This window comes from Jaculus jaculus, chromosome 7 (assembly GCF_020740685.1).
Source record: "Jaculus jaculus isolate mJacJac1 chromosome 7, mJacJac1.mat.Y.cur, whole genome shotgun sequence".
Taxonomy (NCBI): domain Eukaryota; kingdom Metazoa; phylum Chordata; class Mammalia; order Rodentia; family Dipodidae; genus Jaculus; species Jaculus jaculus.
In genome coordinates this window covers 3,524,980-3,548,823 of record NC_059108.1, presented here as the reverse complement: position 1 = coordinate 3,548,823, position 23,844 = coordinate 3,524,980, and the positions used below count along the sequence as shown (strand labels likewise).

Below are 23,844 nucleotides of genomic sequence, written 5' to 3'. Positions count from 1 at the left end.
TGGTTCAGCAGTTAAGGCCCTTGCCTAAGAATGCTAGGAACCCAGGTTCGATTCCCCAGTACCCATAAATATATATATATATATATAATTTGGTTTTTCAGGGTAGGGTTTTACTCTAGTCTAGGCTGACCTGGAGTTCACTCTGTATTCTCAGGGTGGCCTTGAACTCACAGCGATCGTCTTACCTCTGCCTCCCGAGTGCTGGGATTAAAGGCGTGCACCACCACGCCTGACTAATAATAATTTTTTAAAGTGTGTATTGTGATTTGTGCCTCTCTGAATATTCTGTGCTTGTCATGTGTGTGAGCATATGGGATCTATACATGCTTACTACAAAGGTGCATGTGCCTCTCCATGTTTGCTATTGTGGGTACCTGTGTCTATGGATTATGCCTAAAGTCGTGGCTCTGTGCATCTTTGAGCGTGTGTGCTCGTGAGAGCGTATCTGTGCGCGTCTGTAAGTGTGTGTCCATGAGCACACTACGGATGTGAACAGGAAAAAGACTGTGAGCAAACACTAAGCGGCTGGTCCCATTCCCTCTGGGAAAGGGAACTAGGATTTTGTTTCTTGCTGGTGCATTTTATTGAGACTTGTATTTGTTTATGATCACAATGTAGTTTTTTAATTTTGTTAACACACAGTAATAGTGCACATTAATAGGGCTCCCTATGACATTTCAGTACATGCATACAGCATGCAAAAATCAATTCCAGACTCCTTTTATCCCCCCTCCCAATATGTTTCAGTTTGTGTATCTGGCTTTCCGTGGGTACTGGGGAATTGAACCCAAACCACCAGGTTATGCAAGCAAGCAAGCACCTTTACCTGCTGAGCCATCTCCCCGGCCTCCAACCCTCCCAATATGTTTACTTTTAGAAAGACAGTAAGGTGCCTTCTGGTTTGAAATTAAAAAGAACTTCCAGGCAGACCCTCATTGGCTTCCAGTGGCCTTCCCTGGAGCTCTGCTTCCCTTTGTCTCCTGGAGCCCCAAGGACACCACCTAGCCTTACCCCAAGGGTATAGCCCAAAGCAAAGAGGACATTTTCCTGAACTTTTGTATTTTATCATTAAATGTTAGGCACATTTTACCGTGTCCCCCTTAAGGGCTGCATGTTTATCTTCAGTACGCTATCAGGAGGCTTCAAGCCCCAACTCTGAGTCAAGGGGACTCTAGTGTTCTCCACCCAGACAGTTCCACCCAACATTCCCATGGTCCTGCGCGCCATCTGCAAGTGGTCAGGAGGCTTGACCAGAGCTGGATGAAGGGTCAGTTGGAAAAAGGGGGAAGCTAGCCACCACCTCCGTGACCATCTTCAGTGCTACGGATGGGCTTCCCATGTGCGGGCAGGCACTCCACCACCCCGAATCCCAGGCGCAGGTCAGAGGGAGCCTCACTTTAAGAACAACCACACCCCCAGAGCATTTATCCTGGGCTGAGCCCAATTCTTGGCCTCTGTCTACAGATTTAATTCTCTGTCGTTGTCCCCACATTGTACATGGGGACAACTGTGACTCCAAGGTGTCAAGGCCACCCAGGTGAGCTCACATTCCTTACGTGGTGCTCTACAGGAGACAGCTGAGAAGGCGCTCCTGAGACAAGAAAGAGGGCAAGCTCACAAAGCTCTTGTAAGAAAAAGAAGCCCAGGAGCAGGGCTGACAGGCCAGAGGTCACGATCCTCACTGTCTAAGCTCTTTTTGAGGGACGAACTCCCTGGGTGTGTGTCCTGTGAGCCCAGAAGGTCACATGTAGCCACGTAACGTCATTTAGGTGCAAGATTCAGTGTGTAAAGGTGCGTTCTCCCAACTGGAGGACCCCAGAGAGGGTCTCTCTGGACCCCTCAGTGCGATCTTGCCAGTTTGTGACGTAGCACACTTCAGGTTTTGGGGTAGCTCTCAGGTTTCTTGCCCATGCCAGGCGCGGACGCAGTGGGTGAGTGAACACCCACTTGCAATGTTTCTCACAGTTACTGTAGACCAGGAACAGCCTTGCTGACCCCCCACCAAACCATGCCTGGTGGGGGTGGGGGGACGCTGGGAGGCTCTCACCTTCACTGATTCAGCCCTGGAGAGAGAGAAACCCAGGTGGAGGGCCTAGGGCTAGTGGCCTGTGTCAGCTACCTGGAAGCCACCACTCTGACCGACCCCACCTCTGGGCCGCGTCTCCCGAGGGCAAAAGACAGAACAGGCCGTGGCTGTCTTAAGCGCCCCTGGAGGTGTCCATTTGGCTTGGGGCCTTTTTTAAAAAATGTTTTTTTAAGGCAGGGCCTTACTAATTTAGCCCAGGAGATGACTTCCAACTCATAATCCTCCGGCTTCTACCTCCCAAATGCTGGGATAGAGGTACGCACCACCATGCTTGTGTTTGGGTCATTATTTCGCAGTTCAGCTTCTATTTTTCTTTTTCTTTTTCAGTTTTGTTTTGTTTTTTTCAAGGTATGGTCTCATTCTAGCCCAGGTTGACCTGGAGCTCACTCTGTAGTACCAGGCTGGCCTTGAACTGACAGCGATCCTCCTATCTCTGCCTCCCAAGTGCTGGGATTAAAGGTGTGTTCTGGTCAGCACCTCATAAACTTTGGGTATTCTAACCCCAAACACAAAATCCATCTTCTTTCCCCAGGCAGAGTCCAACTTTGACCACTGCCCACCTTGCTCTCAAGAAAGGTAGCATACCCCGCCGCCCCCTCCACACACACACTGGAAGAAAAACCTGATTAGCCAGAGACAGCTAGCATAGAATCCAGCTGGGACCAACTGGGTGTGTCATAGAAGGCTATAGGGGCCACTGGGGTAATTTTCTTATTATCCAAGCTTTTTTTGGGGGGGGGGCATTGAGATAAGATCTCACGCTAGCCCAGGTTGACCTAGAATTCACCATGTCCCAGACTGGCCTTGATCTCACAGCCATTCTCCTACCTCTGCCTCCTGGGTGCTGGGATGAAAGTTATGCGCCACCTTCGCCTGGCTGATCTCTGGGATTTCAATGAAGAGGGAGAGCAGAGGCAGGGAGACGGTTCAGAAGACAAGGTGCTTGCTGCCCAGGTGTGGTGTTGCTGTTACCTTCTCAGTGACACAAAACCAAAAGCAGATGATGGAGGAAAGTTGCTTATTTTGGCTTGCAGTCTCTAGAGAAAGCTTTATGGTGGCAGGGAAAGATGGTAGAGCAGGGCTGGAGATGGCTTAGTGGTTAAGCGCTTGCCTGTGAAGCCTAAGGACCCCGGTTCGAGGCTCGGTTCCCCAGGTCCCACGTTAGCCAGATGCACAAGGGGGCGCACGCGTCTGGAGTTCGTTTGCAGAGACTGGAAGCCCTGGCGCGCCCATTCATTCTCTCTGCCTCTCCGTCTTTCTCTCTGTATCTGTCGCTCTCAGATAAATAAATAAAAATTAAAAAAAAAAAAGACGGTAGAGCAGAGGCTGTGCATCCCCTCCTCCCCACAGCAGGTGGAAAACAGAAGCACGGGAGTGAGCCAAACTCTAGCAAGGGAACCTGGTTAGAACGCCCCTAAGCTGCCCCCCAACAACACACCTCCTCCAGCAAGGCCCCACCTCCCAAACTGCCATCAACTGAGAACCAACTATTTATTCAAAACACATGAGTTTATGGGGGACACCTACTTCAAACCCCCACACACATGAGGGCCTGGGTTTGGATGTGGTTATGATGGGGCCCCAGCCCTCCAGAGGCAAAGACAGGGGGTCTCAAATGAGGGAGCTTTAGGTTCCAGCGAGAAACACGGCCTCAGCAAGTAATGTGGGGAATGGTCAAGGAAGACACCTGCTGTGGTTATGTTCACATTGCTGGGACAAAACACCCAACCAAAAGCAGCCGATGGGGGGAAAGGATTTATTTTGGGTTCTAGTCTTGAGAGGAAGCTTCATGACGGCAGGGACGGGATGGCAGAGCTGGTCATCACCACTGCGTGGCAGCCGGCAGAAAGCAGTGAGAGAGCGAGCTGAGCAAGGGGGGAAGCTGTGCTGTAACGCCCCAGAGCCTGCTCTCAGAAGCACACCTCCGCCAGCCAGGCTCCACCTCGAGATTGCCTCCAGCCAGGCATTCAAAACACTGGAGTCTATGGGGACATCTGAGAACAAGCCGGCACAGCTCCCAACATCCACCTCGGCATCCACACTTAAGTGCACGCACATGCTCATGGATGAACACATGTGTGCCAACACACATACACACATATACAAAACTACACATACAAAAAAAAGAGGGAAGATTGAAAGAGCTCTCCAAGATAGAGGCAGAGCCAAGGGAATGTCAGACTGTGAGCTTTGGGCCAGACTGAGTCAAATGAAGCCTGAAAGAGGGGTCATCTCTGGGCCTTGAGGTGGGCACAGACCTTGGCAGGTCTGGCTTTCACCCCAAGAAGCCTCGGGTTGTTGGTAGAAGAGACAGTCCTACCTAATAACCCAGCTCTGCTCCCCATCCCTCCCTCCATCCAAGATGGCAGCAGCTGGTCCCTGAGCCCATTCATCTGTTGGTCTGGTCACAAGCTTCCTGAGAAGATTGGGCTAGGCAAACTCATCTCATTTGGGATCCATTTGAGCTTTTCAAAAAGGGTTTAACTTTTTGTTGTTGTTGGTTTGTTGTTATTGTTGCATGAGACAGGATCTCATAGCCCAGGCTGGCCTGGAACTCAAGATCACCCTCCTTGGCCTCCTGAGAGCTGAGATTACAAGTGTGCACTGCCATGTCCAGCAGCTACTGCACTTGTGTCCTGCAAAAGACGTGGCCGCCCTGCCTAGTGCTTCGACAGTCACATGGTCGTAGATGGGGGCATCAAAAGTGAGCATAGGTAGGCTTCAAATCCTAATGACAAAGCACATTCTGATTAGACATACAGCGTTTCATCTTTTGGACTGCAATAAGGAAAGATGTATTCCCCAAGATGCTTCAACATGTTTTCAGTCCTGTTACATCCCCTCAGTTAAAAACTGCATCTGCCAGGCTTGGTGGCCCCCACTTTTAATCCCAGCACCTGGAGACAAAGGTAGGAGGATCATCGTGAGTTCGAGGTCATCCTGAGACTACATAGTGAATTCCAGGTCAGCCTGGACTGGGCTAGAGTGAGACCCTAACCTAAAAAAAAAAAAAAAACCCTGCTGCACTGTGGCTTCATATACCACAGACCATTAAATACTTGTCACAGGCCATGTCTAAGGCTCTCAATGTACGGGATGGTTGACATTTAGTCAGGAACTTTGCAAACACTCAGGAATAAATTATAGCCAAAACCCACTCTTCTTAATGACATGTAAGAAGTTCATCTCTTTAATAAAAGGATTAGAGAATGTGAAAACAAGGTCCCCAGTAGTATTTAAGGAAATAAAGGTTGTTCAAAATGATCATGGCTTGTTCCGATTAAATTGTGCATTTTAATATAGTTGGTATAAAGTGAAACTCTTTTGTTAAAAAAAAAACATGCGGGGAATTTAAAATAAAGTAGAATGTCCTAGTTTTCAGGGTCAGCAGTATCATGGTGAGATTTGTCTCTTAAACAATGACACTTAGTATCTCTGTAGTTCTGTGAATACTTTTGAAGTGTCATATTAAAACCAATCTCGGGGCCTTGAGGCAAAGGGAAGCAATTAGTCTTGGAGTTGTGAATAAATAAAAATCCATTTATATACCCGTCCTTGACATGTACCTTGCAAATCTTAGAAACTTCATCTAGAGGGAAAAGAAATGTTAAATCATGAATACCAATATTAATCACATTGCCATGTGGCTTCCTAAAACAGTTGAGTTTATACCTATCTTTCAAGCATTAATTTATATGTATGTATTCACCCATATTGAGCATGAAACAAAGGCATGCCAGCAGCCAACTAGGCAGAGGAGCCAGGGCACTGGGGGCCACTGGGGCCATGACTGTCTTGTTCCTGGAACAAGGCTGGTCTAATTTCCTCTTTCTCATCCCCGTCAGTGTCCTGGGATAGTTCTGCCCCGGAAGGTGGACACCACATGGCCTTCCTCTGGTGCTGACTCTAACCAGGACTTAGGACCTCCGGATGGGCACAGTATTTGGACACTTCTTTTTTAAAAAATATTTTATTTCATTAACTTATTTGAGAGATAGGCAGATGTAGAGAGAGAATGGACGCACCAAGGCCTCCAGCCACTGCAAACGAACTCCAGACACATGTGCCACCTTGAGCATCTAGCTTACGTGGGTCCTGGGGAATCGAACCTGAATCTTTAGGCTTCGCAATCAAGCACCTTAACTGCTAAGCCATCTCTCCAACCTTCGCTTCTTTTTTTCAAAGGGCCCATGTCTTCCACAGTTTGGGGCTTTTGTGTTTCTAGGTATTGCAGAACATCTGTGGGTGTAGCCTGAGAGAGCCAGCCGCAGAGCTGCGCCCACCTCCAGCCTGGGGCTGGGCCTGGCCTGTGTGCCCATGAGGAGTGGTTCCCTTCGGCCAGAGGTGGGAGTAAGAAGTCCCCAGGGCTCCAGAGAGTGTAAACTAGAGTGGGCAGCCAAGGGCCCCACTGCACAGATCCTTGACCTACTTCCAGAGCCCCTTTCTGTTCTAGGAGCAAGCTTAAAAATCCATAAATTAAGGAAATTAACTGATGGGGCCTGCGGCATCTTTGTAAGCTATTTAAATCTATAAATTTACAACATCTTCTGAATATATCAAGTAATTGAACTAACTGCAGGGATGTAACTTTAATGAGAAAATTTCCCCCTTTCTCCAGTAGTTTGAGATTATAAATAAATAAATAATAAGTAAATAAATAAATAAATCCCTCCCTTAGGAAGAAAGTTTCTTATTCCCGCGTGGAGAACTTTTAGAGCAGTGCGTGGTCCGGATACTGTCATCACAAAATGAGGTTCCCTAAGATCAAGGGAGACTGGTACCCCACCACTTCATCCTCCCCAGCAGTTCTGGGGCTGCTGTCCCGTGCCCGAGGGGGCGAGTGTCCCCTTAGGAGTTTGGCCACTAGAGGGCGCGCAGGCCTGCTTGGAGCTCGTGGAAGGGGGACAAGACCCAGCGAGCGCACCCGCCCTCCCGCTGCCCGAGCCCAGGCTGTGGCCCCGGGGCGTCCCGGGAAGCTGGCGTGGGGGCGCACCGTGCGGCCTTGCAGGGTTATCTAGGCGGCGGGAAGTGAGCGAGGAAGAAGAGGAGGAGGAAGAGGAGGGACGGGGACAGGGGCAGCCGAGGCGGGCACCGGTGAGGGGCGCTGGAGCCCGGGCCGAGACCCGCGCTCTCCATCGCGCGCGCGTGCAGGAAATGGCGCGTCTGACCGTGGGCGACCGGGCCGGGCTGCCCCGCGCCCTCCCCCCGCGTGTCCGCAGACGTCACGGCGGTGCTGGTCATCCCTCCCCATCCCCATCTCCCCGCCGCCCCGAGAGACCCGCGAGCGGGGCCGGGCGGGACGGGGGAGGGGCGGCCCTGGGCCCCGGGGCTCCGCTGCCGCCGCGGCCGGCCGCCTCGCAGCCCAGTTCTCTCTCTCTCTCTTTCTCTCTCTCCCTCTCTCTCTCTTTCTCCCTCCCCAAGTCCCGCCTCCAGCCCCGGGGCGCCTCGGTGGCGACGGCGGCGGCTGCTGCTCTCTCTCCTCTTTGTAACCGAGGAGTCAAGAAATGTGAGAAACGTGCCCTGTGTTACTTATTTGGGAACCGAAAATTTATGCCCAGCTGAAAGCGCCCGGGGAAATATTACATCAGATGAAATGACAATGATTAAAATCAGCTCCCCCCCCCCCACCCCAACCACCACCCGAGCCCGGAGGAGGAGGAGGAGGAGGAGGCCCGGGCGCCGCGTGGCCGGCCGGCGGGGGGCGGAGGGCCGCCGAGGGCGCGCGGAGCTCCGGGGAGGGAGGGTCCTGGCCGAGCACCCCCTTTTGCCCCCACCCCGCCAACCCCTGGGGGCGGGAAGCCACGGGCTCCGGCCGAGACGTGTAGAGCCAGGGACGGCGGGGCTGGGGGGGGGGAGGTGGTGATCGCCGGGCGCAAGGAAGGGACGCGGCGCGGTTTTGTCGCCGAGCGCGGGTGCGCGGAGCTAATTGCGACTCTAATCCTCTGCCCCGCGGCCCCGCCGGGCCCCGAGCCGGGAGTCGCCGCGCGCCCGCCCGCCCGCGCCCCGCTCCTCCCGAGCCGGATCGTTGCTGCCCTGGGCGTCCCGGAGGCTGGGCCGTGGGCCAGGCGCGGACTGCGGGCGGCTTTTTTTTTTTTTTTTTTTTTGGCTGGGGGGTGGTGGGAGGATTGTCCTCTCCGGCCATCGTGGGGGAAAGAGAGAGCGGGGAGGGAAGAGAGGAGGTGGGAGCGGCGGGAGGGTAGCCGGAGAGCGGCGGCGGCGGCGGGGAGGGAGGAGGCGAAGGGAGGGCGGGGAGGGGAGGCCCCGGCAGCGGCGAGCCGAGAGGGGCCGCGCGGAGCGGGGGCCGGGGCGGGAGGGGTGGGTGGGTGGGGGGAGGGTTGGGGGCGAGAGAGAGAGAGAGAGGGAGAGAGAAAGTAACTCCAGGACGAGACCGGAGCGACCCGCGCAGCGAGCATCGGCGACGAGGCTGCGCGCCCGGTCGCCCTACACCGGCGGCGGCGGCGGCAGCTGCTGCTGCTGCTGCTGCGGGGGGCGGAGGCTGCGCCCCAGCCGGCGCCCCGGCTCCCCGAGGTAAGCCCCATCGCGGGCGGTCACCGCTCGGCGTCGCGCACCCCTGTCCCCCAAAGTGGCCGAGATGCCCAGAAAGTAAGGTCCGGAGCTGGGTTTGTTGGGTGGGGAGACTGGGAGGGGGGAGGTTGCTTTTGTCCCTCCGCTGAGCCGTGGGGCTGGCGGCGCGGGGGCGCCCGGCACAAAGGCCTGGCGCGAGGGGGGGGGCGGCGGCGGTGGAAGCTGCCCACGTGGGCTGGTCCTGGCCGCCGGTGGACCCTCCCCACTCGGCCGGGCTCCGAGCTTCCTGGTGCGCTCGTGTGTGTGTGTGTGCGCGTGTGTGCGCGCGCGCGCGCGTGTGCGTGCGTCCAGATCCCCACACTCCCGGTCACTGTGTCGGGCCGAGCGCCCTGCAGAGCCGACGAGTTTCCGGAGTCAGAAACGGGGCTCCACGCAGCTGGGGTTTCTGGATGCACAGGGTTACCCGGCTTGGCGCCCAAATCGGAGAAAAGGTGTGGGGAGGGGGGAGTCTCTAACGGGACAGAGGTTCGTCCTCTGACGCCCACCCCACGAGTCCTAAACCAGGCGGGAGCTGAGGGGGGGACGACCTGGCGCGCTGGTGGTCGTCCCAGGCGCGCGGGGTGCAGGGCCTGGAGTGAGCCCCGTGGAAACTCGATTCTCATCCGGCTCCAGACCCAGCTGTCCCACCCGCCACCCCTTATGTGGACGCGGACACCCGCACCCTCCCACCCCGCGCCGCCGCAGACTGCAGAGAGATGAAACCTTCAAGTTTTCACTCCGGTGCATGAAGGAATTTTAACTGCACGAGTGAATTAACAGCATTAGTTTCAATTGATTTTTTTTTTTTTTTGGTAAATCCTGGCAACAATAAACTTTGAGAACAAAAGCGCTTTTACGTCCTTAATTAGGCGAGCTTTCCATCTGTGGTTTCTGAGTGTCTTGCTTCTTGATTTAACTTTATCCCCGCTGCCGCCGCCGCACCCCTCTTCCTAACTGGGCACTTCGGGTGCCACCTTGGCCACCCCGCCCCGCGACTCCCCGGGCTTCGGCTCAGCAGGCTCCCCAAGTTCACACGGGCCCGCGGGCCTGGTGGTGGCGGGGTGCCGGCGCGCACCAGGTGGCCCGCCCGCCCGCGTGCCTCCCGGTTCACCCCCTGGGCTGTCCTGCGGGCCCTTGGCACTGTCGCCCCGGGGCTAGGAGCCCAGGGCGTAGAGCTGAAGGGAACTCGAGAGGCGCCTTCTGTTTACCTTTTATGGTTAAAATAACAGCTTAGCAGAGAAACGACTTCACGAAGAAGCGATTTAGTGAAATCGTGTCAAGCTGCCGCAGCTCAGCCAGTTTAATCACCCCCAGAGAGCTGAGCTCTGCGAGCACAATGGGACACAAAGTCATTCTGTGTGTAAATGAGCGTGGCATTCTCCTCACTTCCCTCTGCGCGGGCGGGCGGGGACCCGGCTGCGGGTGGGCGAGGAACCAGGGTCTCCTGCCGCTGCAGCTCGCCTGGCAGAAGCGGGGTCACGGTGCCGGGCCAGTTTGCAAAGACCCTGGGGAGGACCCTGCAACAGGCGGCTTAGCCAGAGCCTCGACTGACTTTGGGTTGGAGGGCTCGGTGTTGGTGCAGGGGACTAGTGACGCTGACTGCATGCACTTTCTTAGGCTTGTGACTTCAGCAGTGGTCTCCGCACGAGGGTCGCGGTCCGGCGCGGATGCATTTGTCCTAGGGAGTACTGGAGGCTCGGGGTCAAGGCGTATAGCCTGGGGCTTCCAATGGTGAGTTTCTGGTTTGCCGTGAACATCAGGTTATGGGAGAGAGGCTGCAGCGTGAGAACAGGCTGTGGCAGCCTGGGAGATGGGTGCTGGAGATTACCTGTCACTTTCAGTTGCTTCCTGGTAGCTGGGAAAGCACAGGGCTTAGGTAGACTTTCCGTGGGAATTCCTCCCAGTTTTGTTGCAGGCCTCCCCGACTGACTCCTCCCCCAGCCAGCTCTTTAGGGCTGGGTGATCCACCCCTAAGGTCTGTTTTGGTTTCTGAGAACTGGCTTGAGATGTGACCTGATTTTTGTTTGTAAGCTTTCTAGAACTCAGGAATGCCTAACGCAGGGGACAGAACCGCTCTTGGTGAGGGCGTACCTAACCCCCAGCTGCCCTCCACACAGGCTCAGAGAACTTGCCAGGACGCTGGGGGCAGAACAAGCCAGAGACAGGAGCCTTTCTTGCATTTTCAGGGTTTGATTCTCTGTGGACTCGGGACCATGCTTTAAAATTGTATGCTGAATTTCAAGGCACAGATTTAGAAGCTAGAGTTTAAGAGGGAAAAAAAAAAGCATCCCTTGGGTGCCTGGAGTTCCATCCAATTGCTCTGTAAGGATTAAACCTGTATCATACAAGTACAGGTTAGATTTGTGGAAGTGCATGTGTGCGTGCGTGCGTGCCTGTGTGTGTTTTCACAGTGTAAATCTCCTCTCCCCCTTGGGACAAGCCCCAAGCCAGTGGGAGGTGCTGCCAGAACCTGCCCTCTTCACTCCCCTCCTGCCTGGGGCCTGTGAGGGACAATCTTATTTCAGGTGGCTGTGGCGCACAGGAAAGTCCCTTTAGTAGCTCTGGGGAGGGAAGAGAGCCCCATTTGCTGATTGCCGGCTGGCCAGCTCTCAAATGCCTCATGGGCCTGTGATCCTGAGGGCATCTGGAATACATTAGGCGCAGACCTAACTATCCTGGGGGTCTATGGAGAACCGAGGAGGTGCACACTAGGCAAACAAAGACAGGTTCTTTCTGCGTGGGGAGCCATAGGGGGCGAGGTGGCCTCCCGGAGACTCTTCCCCATTCCTGTGCCCTGGCTCCTGGGGAAAGAGGCTTCTTTCTGGGTCCTGTCTGCTGCGAACTGTCTTCATACAGAGGTGGGAGGTCCTGGGCTCCCCAACCCATGGAAGGGGAACTGCACTCCCCAAGGTTGTTTTTTTTTTTTTTGCCCCATGCCAGAGGAGATACGCTTGGTAACATGGCTCTAACCCAAAATACCAGGGAAATCAGATTTGTTCTGAAACATTGCAGGGCAATAATGGTGAGCACATGTTTCAGTACTGTCATTAGTGAATTAGCAGACCTGGGGCTGCGTAAAAAAACACATGTGTGAGTGTGTATGTGTGTCATTATGGGGTGGCTTGGAGGCCTGCGGTGGGTGTAGAGCGGCAGGCGGAATCTGGGAGGGCTGCCTGGCATGCCCGCGGGGGGCGGGGGTCCCCAGAAGCATCTCTATTGTGTCTTCTATTCCAGGAGAGACCTGGTGCCCAGCACTGCGAGGAGTAAGCCCCTTGCTTGGTTGCTGCTTCCCACAGATGCTCTGAGCAGGGATGGAAGCCTAGATGCCTCACCGCAAGGAGCGGCCGAGCGGGTCCTCGCTTCACGCCCACGGCACCGCGGTAAGCCTGCAGGGTGGCCAGAATCAGTGGGGTGGGGGGAGCCCTCTTTCCTCTGCTCTGGGGCACCTGCTCCCTGGATGCCCATATTCTGCACCTCGGCATTTCAGAGATTGCTGTTGACTGCCTATATAGTTATGTAATTTTTTTTTTGAAACAAAAATGCTCTTAATTTGATGTGAAATTTACTACATGTATAAAACTCAAGGCCTTAGGTGCTGCGGAAGTCACTAATTTAGAGGTGTCTTGTTACTGAGACAAACTTGCAAAAAACCCCTGAGTCCCAATTCACAAATTGGTGATTCGTTTGTCAGGGGATATTTCACATGTAACACATAAGCCTGCGACCTTTAATTAGAATTTTGCAGTTTGTTTTATGCCCCTGGAGGCTGACACCTTGAGTTTTTTTTTTTTCTTGATTTCTTATTGCTAATAAGCATCTTTCTCCTCCCCCCCCCCCCAGTACTTTGAAGAAAATGATGCAAATATACTTAATTACAGTGGTGGTCATAATTTGTCAGCTGAATATGTGATCAGGCACAGCAGAAGTGATCTGATTAGATCTGTGATCACACTCGCAGTAAAGGGAGGACGCTGTCCATTCATTTAGAATCTCTTGGGTCATTTATTTATCCTTGCTTGATTTCTATCTCTAGGAAGGAGGAAATATGTCCCGGCTGTCTCTCACCCGGTCGCCTGTGTCTCCCCTGGCTGCCCAGGGAATCCCACTGCCAGCTCAGCTCACCAAGTCCAATGCACCTGTGCACATCGACGTGGGCGGCCATATGTACACCAGCAGCCTGGCCACCCTCACCAAGTACCCCGACTCGAGGTAAGAACACAGCCCTACCAGTGCCAGGCACGTGGTGCCAGGGGCAACACGTGCAGCATCCACGGTGGGCCTGTCTCCCCCGGCAGCCCCCAGTGATGCTCTACAGGGCACAGACTTCAGGACCCTGGGAGACTGATCCTGTTGTTTCAGACCGAGCCTTGTGACACTGATGCCACTCTTGGTGGTACAAGGTGAGGCTCCTGACGTTAGTGGCAAAGCCAGCGCCGCTTGAGCCTGGTCAGCAGCCGGCGGGGGAATCTCCCACACTTTTAGACTCCTCTTAAAAATTAAAAAATTCAAACCTGGCCTTGGCAGGGGACCATTTGCGAGTGAGGGATACTAAGTCCAAGGTGCGGGTCGTGTGTGGAGGGAGGGAGTTAACTTGTTTCCTGTCCTCGGCCTTGAAAAGTGCGTGGAGGACGGGCTGCAGGCTGCCCTGTGGTCTGTCTTGGTGGCCACCACTTGACCGTAAGGGCTTCCCTCAGTGGAGGACACACCGGCGTACTAGGAGTCCCGGGACGGGCTGGAACATGTGTGCCTCAGTGTCAGTGGCCGGGACTCTGGCTGAGGGTTTGCACCTCCTCCCAGGAGGGACCTCCCGTTCTGTCTGCGCCATCCTGACACTTAGTCTGAGCAAAGTGCCAGGTGCCACCGACTCCTGCTCTGCCTCTTGGGTATTTGCCTCCCAGATGTTCCCGGTTTCCCCACCGGCCCAGCAACAGGAATAGTGGAGCTGGGCTTGGTCTCTTTGAGTGTCTCCTACAGGTGACATGACTGTCATCTTGCTGAGCCTCCACTGCTTGCTCCTGGCCAGACACAGCACAGTAGTGACTGCCCAAGGTTGAGCGGTACGAGGACAAGGCCGCAGGACACCGCCTGTTTTATACATTTGAAATAAGAAGAGGAGTTAATTAATCCCCTAGGCAGGCACCAAGGGCTCACCTCGGGGAGGGGGGGTAGCCTGCATGCTGGGCTGCCGTGTTGCTGGTTTGTTACTCAGAGCCTGGAGGAGTGCAGTGTGCAGAAGTGGCCAGGTGGAGCCTTCGTGGGGCAGGAATGGCCCCTTGAGAAGGGAAAGCTGGAAGTGGATACAGTGTCTGGCATAGAATTTGGGGTGCAGGTCGTGCCGATGCATATTAGGCATGGGGCTCTTGTGAACTTGCTGCTTTGCTGGGGCACAAGCCGTTAGACCACGCAGACTGTTCTGGCCTGCGTGCTCACTTGCAGAATTCCGTCTAGGCTAGGAGATGGATTCTGCTCATTTAATTTCAGTTTTGCCTTCTGCAGCATCCCTGAATTGTGTAAGATAGATCATCCCTTAATCAGCTGGCGATGTTTGTGAGTGAAATTCATAAACTCTTTGCCCACAACTCCCTCGGAAAAAAGTGTTCCCTGAAATCCAACATTTGCCTTTCTGGAGCAGCCACAGCCCAGACCTGGGGGATCAAGGAGTGGGGTGGGCCCTTCCCATGCTTGTCTCCAGTGGCTGTGAGCGGGTGCTGGGGAGGGATGCTGTCCCCTCCCTGGGCCACTGTGTGGCTTGTCCTCAGCCATCACCCTGCTTTGCAGTGGTGTATGCTCTGTAGTTGGGAAACTGAGGACCCTCTGGCCCCGTGGTGTGCGTGTGGGACCTCCAGCTGGCTAGGTGTGCCTGGGACAGGTGGCAGTCTGCGTTCTTCATCAGGGCGGGGCAAGAGATGAATCTGTCATTTTGCCTGAATGGCTTCTGGCTCACGGGGCCTGAGGCTTAGACCTAGAGGCCTGGGGTGCTCGTGGCCCGTGTGACAGCCAGAATGAGGGTTCATATAGGGCCTGAGATGTGAGCTGCAGAGCTCTGCGGGACAGGGCCCAGTACGCCACTCTCATTCCTAATTTGCTTTGTTCAAGTGAATTGTTGTAATTTTAAATGTTTTGGAGGCAAGTCTGGGAAAGATAAATCTTTTACGTAGTGCCAGTGATGGTTAGGTGGCAGTGGAGAATTAAGAGTGCTGAGGTCACCCGTAAAGGAGGGATGCTCTAGATGCCAACAGTGTCCTACCCTGGACAGCACTGTGAGAGTCAAGGGCCCCATCCTTCTGGCCCTGGTGCCCACAGCACTGTGCTACTGGGTTTCGGCTGGTCAAGGCAACTTTGGGTGCTGTGAGCCTAGTGGTGAGTTTCTCTGGTCTGTGCGGAGAGAACTGAGGCAAGGGTCTGTGGCTGGATGTCACTTAACTACTGTTGTCATAGCCCCTTGGAGATGGCCGGAACCTCAGGATAAGACCACTGTGTGCTGGACCATCTAGGAAACTGGAGTCAGGGCTTTGCAAAGAAGGAATATTAGAGAGAAGACGCGGCGCTGTGGCATCTTCGTGCACCAGCGGCCGGCGGCTGGATGGAACCTTCGTGCGCTCACTGGCCGATGTGTGCACTCACCAGTCTGTTCCATGAGGACTTACGGAACTGGCTCATCACTTCCTGCAGCCTCCTTTGGAGTGTTCCTTGGTGGCTAGTTCCCCGAGGACATACACAGCTGCCTATGGAACCCAGGAGGTTGTGGCCGGGGCTCCTGTGGAAGACTGAAAAGTGCGAAGGGAGTTCTTCAGGGTGATTGTCAAAAACCTTCCTCCAGCCTATTCCTGTCTGTGGTCGGCTCCGAAGCCAGGGAGGGCTATGCCAGGCCTTTGACCCATGAGGAGGTGCCCTGCCGCCGTTGGTCCTGGGACAGACACTGAGACATGGAGAGAACAGAAACCCAGCCAGCCTTGGAACCTGGGCAGACCAGGAGTCTTCTAGACGACAGGATGCTCTGGAGCCGCAGCCAGCCCTGATGTCAGAGCAACTTGGAATGCAGCCATACTCAGCATGCTGCTTGCTACACAAAGCATTTGAGCCTAGCCAGGAAGGGTGGGGAGAGTTCCCAAGAGGCACTGGATTTGCTGACTCACCTATGCACGTGGTCCTGCCCTCCTCCTGCCCGAGCCTGGTATCGGAACCTCAGCAGTCTTTCACGGTACTGACTTGGTCACATCTGTCTCCTGGGATGTTTGGTGGCTCTTAACTCTGACAGCTGCATGCTCAAGTTCTGCTGGCCCAGACTTCAAAAGAGACAATGGAACCTGCAAGGCTTTCCAGCCAGGAGTGTGTCCCCTGAGAACATTGTCACCAAGCCTTGGAACTCTTGAAGCTCCACGGGTGGGCTTGGATGCTGTGGGTCTGTGCCGAGTGCCTCACTGGTTCACACAGAGACAAGCATACTTATCCTGAGGCCGGAAGTAGACCCCTGGGTCTGCCCCTCCTGTGTCCTGGGAGAGACACTGTCACCAGTGGCCTGAAGCCCTGAGGAGTTTTATTTTTAGCTGCAGCTTTGGTTCTATGGATGTGGGCCTCCTCCATACCCCTCACCAGTACAGGTTGTGACCTGCTCACACCTATCCACAAGGCAGCCTTGACTGGGGCAGGCTAGGCCATGCCCCAGAGGAGGAACAGGTGACCACCAGAGCGTGGGAGGGTGTGGATGGGAAGCCTGAGAAGAGTATTGGGACTCTAGGCCTCAGAGCTTCTGACAGCTGGTGTGTCCTAAGTGCACGTGACCGTGATAAGCACAGGGCCTTGGGTGCGGCTGATTTGGAATAGACCTAGGTGTGGGTGGCTGCGGGAATTGTCAGAGGATCCATGGAGGGAGGGCGCCGGTTCAGGCAGAGTGAAGGGGCTTAGGACCTAACTTGTGCAGGCCGGGCTGATGGTCACCTCAGGCCCTGGTCCCCCTGGGCCACCCTTCTTCCAGGCTCACAGGAAAGCTGTCTCCTTGGCAGGGTCTCACTGGGTACCACACGGGCCCACTGCTGAAGAAGGTCTGGCGACATTATCACTGGGGAGACTGCTGACTTGCCTCCCGCTCCCAGCCCAAGCTCTTCGCTGTCCCTGCCCCTCTTTGGGGCTCCTGGTTGTCCCATAGCTTAGCCTGAGGTCTGCAAAGCACTTAGTCAAACCTACGCAGTATGAACCTGCTGTACCGTACATCAGGGAGGCACTGGCTGGGGCTTTGAGGCCCAGTTCCTCCTTTCTGCATCGGGCAGAGGCGTCAGGGGCTCCCAGGATTCTGTAGGCCCTGCATGCTAGGACCACTGCCATTCTGGGCATCTGTCTTCCTGGTGCCAGCCTCTTACCAGGTGTGCTCATGCTGTGCTGCATATGAATGCCTCCCTGGAGCGTGACACACTCACGTGCTGTGGTGTGTGTGCAAGTGCATTGTGGCACACACACACACACACACACACACACACACACACACACACCAACTCTCCTGTCCACCTGTTTGTTCCCTGTGGCGTCCTGAGCCAGCAGCTATAGGACATTTGTGGCTTTGTGTCTCTGTGTCGCTTTCATTGGCTGGTGAGTTTCTTTGCCTGGGTCTGCCTGAGATCTGTGCGTTGCAAGGAAGGGGATAGGTGACCCCGTGCCAGATGGCTGGACCTGCTGTATTGACATGGGTCGGCTGGGAAGAGTGTGTGTGTCCACAGTGACTATCTTGTCTGGTTGGCATGGTCTCACCGGGTGTGTGGCTGTCAGCTAGGATGTTGAGTGGCCAATGTGTGTTTTCTGGATGGGTCTGTCTGTTGAGGGTGTGTGTTCAAACTGTGACCAGCTGGCTTCTGTGGCTGTGTGTGTCTTGCCATATTTTTTTTAGGCCTGTAGCACGTGTCCCGGGACTGGTACATACAGCTGGTGTGTCTCTGGCAGTGCCTTATGCATGTGGGTGAGGTGTGTGGCATGTGCTGGTGGCTTCTGCAGTGCCCTGTGTGGTGGGGACCTGGTTGCCTCCCACGCGGGCAGACAGCTGTCAGGCTTCACGTGGTCTCTAGAAGACCCACGCGGGGGTTCTCATCCTCCAGCCCAGTGGGCTCAGCCCTTCCTTCCCACACTGTTTTCAGAATAAGCCGCCTCTTCAACGGCACTGAACCTATCGTCCTGGACAGTCTCAAGCAACATTATTTCATCGACCGCGATGGCGAAATTTTCCGCTACATCCTGAGCTTCCTGCGGACGTCAAAACTGCTGCTCCCAGATGACTTCAAGGTAAGTCCGCAGCCCGCGGCTCCCCCTGGGCTGTGCGTGTCGTGGCATTACACAGGGGATGCTGTGACTTAATAAATGGACCCACGGTTGTCATGGCAACTGTAAAAAGTTAAACGATGAAGCCGAGGGCTAAATCAGTTTTTCTAAACTCATTTTGCTTTCTCACATTTTTAGCTTATTTATCAGCGTGTAACAACAATTAAGCTTTGGCGCTTACCTTGGGTTAATGTTAGTCGTGTTTAAGGACTGCTGGGTGCTGGGTGCCCAAGTTAGAGATGAATAACTCTGTTCTTTGTTGGTAATTTACGAGGGAAAAGACCATGATGATCCGGATAGACACCGTTTCAACAAAAAGTTACCCCAGGTCTCAGGATGAGCTTGTCTTGAGTAGCTGATCGGGTGCCCCTGGCCTGGCCTCTGTGCTGAGCCCCTCCAAGGTTCTGAGGACGGTGGGAGGAAGGGAGTGCAGGCCTGACTTGTGCCAGCGAATGTCTGTCTTTTTGCTTCCTTGTTTGAGGCGTCCTGCAGCTAACCATAGCATCAGTAGCCCTGGGGCCCTTTTGTCCTTCGTCCAGCTTGGTGACTAAATGGCAGCAGCTGAGCTTGGGCTGAAAATGCAGCGACACTGAAGGAAGCGCTGGGCCCTGCCCCGTGGCGATGAGTCTAGTGGGAAGATAGAGCTCGAAGTTGGTGTGCTTCGAAACCAGAGAGTGTGCCAGACATGGTGGTCCAGCCTGGGGTGCCAGCGCTTGGGAGGCTGAGGCAGGAGGATTGCTGTGACTTTAAGGCCAACCTGGACTACATAGTGGGTTTTAGACCAGCCAAGGCTACAGAGTGTGATGTTATCTCAAAATACGAAAACAAAAGGATGGGAATGGGGGTATTATGCAGGTGACTGGGGAACCGTGCCTGGGTGGGTTTGGGAACAAAGAAGACAGCAACAGGCTTAGCTGGGTGGTGAAGGAGGAATAGGGTCGATGTGTGTGAGGACCCTGGTGAGCGCAAGGAGTGGCAAAGGGCTTGAAAACCCCTGCTCTTGATAGAAGGTATTTGAACATGGGCTCTTGTGAACCAGGAGAAGGGAGGGAGGGAAAACTGCTAGGTGATGTCTGGGCGTTGGTGGTGGCTTGGCATTTGGCACTTACCATACATTGCTTTGAAAGAGTGGTGAGTAGGGGACAAGTGATCCGATTTGCCATTTGGGAAAAGCACAGTGGTCTTTGTGTGAGAAGGGTACAGGGAGGCTTGGGGTAGGAACCGAAGGCCAATGGCAGATGCAGCCACAACCCCAGGCCAGAAGCCAGTGTGGAGGCAGGTGATGGAGCAAGGAAGAGGCTGCAGATGAACATGAATGGGCATTGGGAGGGGTCGGGAGGTACTCAAAAGTAACCCCTAGCTTTGCTGTTTGAGTCCTGAGTTAATGAGTGAAAATTCAGGTATGGAACATTCTGGGCTATGAAGAAAGATGGAGTTGTTTGGCATTTAGATGTCACATAAAACCCCAAGAGCTTGTGAGAGCCAGGAGAGCAGAGACCTCAAAAGAACCTTCAGGATTGTTTTCGGAAAAGAAGGAAGGGGGTCTGGGGAGTTAGCTCAGCAGTTACATAGATGCTTGTTTGCAAAGCTTGCTGGTCTGGGCTTGATTCCCCAGTACTCATGTAAAGCCAGATGCAAAAAGTTTGCATGCATCTGTAGTTGGTTTGCAGTGGGCAGAGATCCTGGCATACCTACACTCTCTCTCTCACTCCTCCCTCCCCATTTCTTTCCCTCTTTCCTCACAAATTAAAGAAATAAAAAATAAAAAGAAAGGTAGGAAGCATCACAAGCCATGATTGGCCTGGAGTGGGGGTTGAGACTTGGGCTTCCTGTGGTGCCGTTCTGAGGCTGAGGCCAGCAAGCGGAAGCCCAGGAGGGTGTGTCTTCCTCATCTCTCCTCCAGGAATCTTGGAGGAGTCACCCCCCCAGACCTGATACCCACGAATGATAGGCCACTGCAGTCTGGGACTGGGTGTGAGTGAGCCAGCGTTTGGCTTGGGCACAGGGCCAGTGTTGGAGTCTCACACCTGTAAAGTCAGCGCTGGGGAGGCTGAGGCAGAGCATCTCACTGTACTCTGAGCCTACGTGGGCATGGACAGGGCCTTGGCAGACTTTGCGTCCTTCTGTCTTCGCTTCTCTGAGTTAGTGTTTACATTCATCTCATAGAGGAAGAGGCTCAGAGGTCAGGACAGGCTCATAGACCTTATAGCTAGTGGGCGATGAAGCTGAAATGGGGGAAAACCGGATCTGCCCAGAGAAGATCCTGCGTGAGGCTGGCTGAAGCCACGATGCCCTGGGCCCTGCCTGATGTCTGAGAGAGGAGCTCCCTGGACTCGGGAGCCTTCTCTCCGCCACCCAGGGCTTGGAGCCACATGGAAGGGCCGGGTAGACCGGAGCAGGTGCACGGCAGCCCGCTCCGACGCCCTCTGTGCTGGGAACACGTTCTTCAGAACCTCGTTTGCTCATCTGTCCCAGTCCACTCTGTGCCCTGGGAGTCACAGTCCCCATGACCCTCTTCCCCCACCTTCACAGCTGGAAAGAGGCACCCAGATGGGACTGCTTCTGGCTCCCACAAGCTGACAGTGTGTGCGCATGTCCGCAGGACTTCAGCCTGCTGTACGAGGAGGCCCGTTACTACCAGCTGCAGCCCATGGTGCGGGAGCTGGAGCGCTGGCAGCAAGAGCAGGAGCAGCGCCGTCGCAGCCGGGCCTGCGACTGCCTGGTGGTGCGGGTCACCCCCGACCTGGGCGAGCGCATCGCGCTCAGTGGTGAGAAAGCTCTCATTGAGGAGGTCTTCCCTGAGACCGGGGACGTTATGTGTAACTCTGTCAACGCCGGCTGGAACCAGGACCCCACGCACGTCATCCGCTTCCCGCTCAACGGCTACTGCCGGCTCAACTCAGTGCAGGTGAGGAAGACGGGCCGCCACGTCGCCTCCCCTCCTGCCGCCTCCCTGGAGCCCTCCCGAGGCACAGGGAGCGAGCTGGAAGGAGGCACGGTCCCTGAATTGGTGAAGCCCTTACAGAAAAGGCAACAATGTGTTGATGCATAATTTATGTCCTACTCATAATTAAATGATGGCGCCTCGGGTAGGGACTTAAAAAAATTGATCTGTACTTTCTCCCCCCCCCCAAAAAAAGGTGTTCTATAAAAATGGCCCAGAATATTTTCAACCAGAATCTGACTTTGGATTAAATTAAACCCAGGCACCAAAAGAGGCCTTGGAACCTGGTCCCTTCCCTACGCAGCTGGCTTGAAGGTCACTGTCACTTGAAGGTCACTGCCCAGGACGCTTCTTGATTTTGAATGGCTGAGCGGTTAAGGCATTTGCCTGCGAAGCCCAAGGACCCCTGTTCGATTCCCCAGGACCCACATCAGCCAGATGCACAAGGGGGCACATGCATCTGGAGTTCCTTTGCAGTGGCTGGAGGCCCTGGCGTGCCCGTTCCCTCTTTCTCTCTGCCTCTTCCTCTCTCTCTCTCTCTCCCTCTCTCTCTAATAAATAAGTAAAATATTTTTTAAAAAGTTGGGGGCTCAGAGTAGAAAGAGCTTTGTGGGGAAAGGTTACCCCCTTCGCAACTGTACAAGCTATTGATTAAAATGAAGTGTAAGACAGCGTCCAACCCCCACCCTCACAGACACAAACTCATGTGGACGTGGAGGCCTACAGAAAAACACACTGAGGTCCCCCCTCTTTTCCTCTACCCAGAGCTCCTTTGAGCTGATGAACCCTCAGGCCTTAAGCCATCTGGGACTCAGCTCTAGGAAGCAGGTGGCTAGCCCGAGGCTAAGGGACAGGGACACTCCATTATTAGGGCAAGAGACAGACAGGGGGTGCCTGGGGAACCCTGGAGGCAAGGAAGGGTCCCAAAGGCTCTTTTTGCTTCTTCAAATCTTGACTCTGCACCCCTGAAGGCAAAGGGTGACACCCCGGGTGGGGGAGTGACCGCTCACCCGGGTCAGATAAGTTGAGGGGCCGTCCAACTGGTGGTACGGCACTGACCTCAGAAGGAGAGGGTAGCTTGTCCAGCTGGGCACCGCTGACCCCTTTCCTCCCCCCCGCCCGCCCCCCAGGTCCTGGAGAGGCTGTTCCAGAGGGGTTTCGGCGTGGCCGCATCGTGCGGGGGTGGCGTGGACTCCTCTCAGTTCAGCGAGTATGTGCTTTGCCGGGAGGAGCGGCGACCGCAGCCCACCCCAACCGCCGTCCGGATAAAGCAGGAGCCCCTGGACTAGGCCCTGCCGCGGTACCCACCTGAGGCCCTTCACCCCTGGGTTCGCGCCCCCACACACACACCAGGAACCTGGAAATAGTGCTGAGGCGTCCCATCTGTGCGTGCTTAGCAGTTAGGCACCTGACTGGATGTGGGGCAGGAGGGTCCAAAGCTGGGCCAGGGAGCACCAGGTGTCATGGCAACAGAACAGGGGATGCTGGGGGCATGCCCGCTGAAGGACCAGTGATGTGACCCAGAGATGCTGCAACGCTGCCCCCGACTTTCCAGCTCTTTGGCTCCCTGGCCGCGCCCAGTGCGGCGTCCTCCACGGGGGGCTCTTGTCCTTCTCCTCATGTGGAAGACTCTGGCAGGTCTCCTTGCATCCGAGATGGCTTATTTTTCTACAGTATTGAGGATGGAAGAAACTGCCACTGTACAAGTCAGTGAGACCAGCAAGGAGCCTGCTACATCGCCTGGTGCTCAGGTCTCCGGCGGACGTGCAGCCGGCCTCGTGGTAGATGAGCTGCCGGTGCTCAGGCCCAGGTGCCCGCAGAGCTGGGGCTCTGGGGACAGCGATGGTGGTGGCAGCGCTGCGGCAGATGGAACGGGTCCCCAGGGAGCAGGGCAACTGGGGGGATGGCTCTGTGACCTTTATCTGAGACCTACGTGGCACCCAGGGCTCAGACTTCACTTGGTATATGACTCCCCACTGTCCAGGGGCTTCCAATCCCAACCTCCTCGTGTGCTCACATCTGGGCTTTTGGAGAAGTCTCCACCCATCCAGCCAGCATGGGGCCACATCGTACCTCAGGAATGGCCTCCCCCACCAAGGGACCCATCTGTCAGCAGCAACCCGTCTGGGTCCCCAGCTCAGGGAGCCACCTCCAGCTCCACTTTTCCTACACTCAAATGCACACTGGGTTTTAATTAAATTTATTAAACTAGCCTGTCAATAAGGCCCAGACCCAGGCTTATCTAGTGCTCTTGACCCAAGACTCTCATGAGGACTGGCCCTGGGGTTGGGGGTCGTCTGCTGCCCAGGACACGGGCTCCAACATGGACACCCCTGGCCTTGTCACGTTTCCCCATGTGTTGGCTTCTCCTAAATGGGAAGACCGCAGAGAACTGGTGGGTGGGGCACCCTAGCCAGCACCCCCTTGTGTATAATGCCTGTAGACTTGTATATGACTCCTTTAATATTGTAAAGATGCTGATGTACAATTGTCGTGTGTTTGTGTAAACACATTGCGTTCCCAGTTCATGTCATAAAGGACACTGTAAAGCAAAACGGAGGCTCTGTCCTGTGCAGGGGCAGCGGCTGGAGCTCGCGAACCTGACCTTCGGCAGGGAGGGTTCAGGGCTCCTCCCTAGCGCTCTGGGAAGAAGCTGCGGGGGTGGGGGGCAGAGGCAGAGGCACAGGCTTGCTGCCGTGTTGCCATTTCCTGTATTTTTGGTGTTTCTTCCCTGCTTCTGGGGTTCCCTGGGCAGAACAGATTCTAAATGCTGACACCTAGTCCCTAATCAGATGGAAACGGAATGGTAGGAGGGGCTCTGAACGCAGACTTAAATGTTTGGTCTTTCTCACTGTGTTTTAGTTGGAGCTGATTTTTTTATTGTTTGTTTTTTTTTTTGTTTTTTTTTTTTTTGGTTTTTTTTTTTTGGTTTTTCGAGGTAGGGTCT

At 54.8% G+C, this 23,844-nt stretch overlaps 1 protein-coding gene across 4 annotated transcripts; it reads left to right on the top strand.

The window, feature by feature from the left end:
* The first annotated feature begins 8,585 nt into the window (after positions 1 to 8,585).
* On the top strand, positions 8,586 to 23,452 carry Kctd15 (potassium channel tetramerization domain containing 15). 4 transcript variants are annotated; one of them, XM_045155219.1, is made up of 7 exons: positions 8,586 to 8,614; positions 10,268 to 10,381; positions 11,885 to 12,030; positions 12,684 to 12,859; positions 17,773 to 17,917; positions 20,556 to 20,861; positions 22,028 to 23,452. In XM_045155219.1, exons 3-7 carry the CDS (start codon positions 11,974 to 11,976, stop codon positions 22,184 to 22,186), a joined length of 843 nt encoding a protein of 280 aa, XP_045011154.1. In that variant the 5' UTR covers positions 8,586 to 8,614; positions 10,268 to 10,381; positions 11,885 to 11,973; the 3' UTR covers positions 22,187 to 23,452. The 4 variants fall into 4 exon arrangements, with proteins under 4 accessions (XP_045011154.1, XP_045011156.1, XP_045011155.1 ...); XM_045155221.1 differs by having other exon boundaries at positions 8,597 to 8,614; positions 11,947 to 12,030; XM_045155220.1 differs by lacking the exon at positions 8,586 to 8,614 and adding an exon at positions 10,837 to 10,972 and having other exon boundaries at positions 11,947 to 12,030.
* Positions 23,453 to 23,844: the final 392 nt, after the last annotated feature.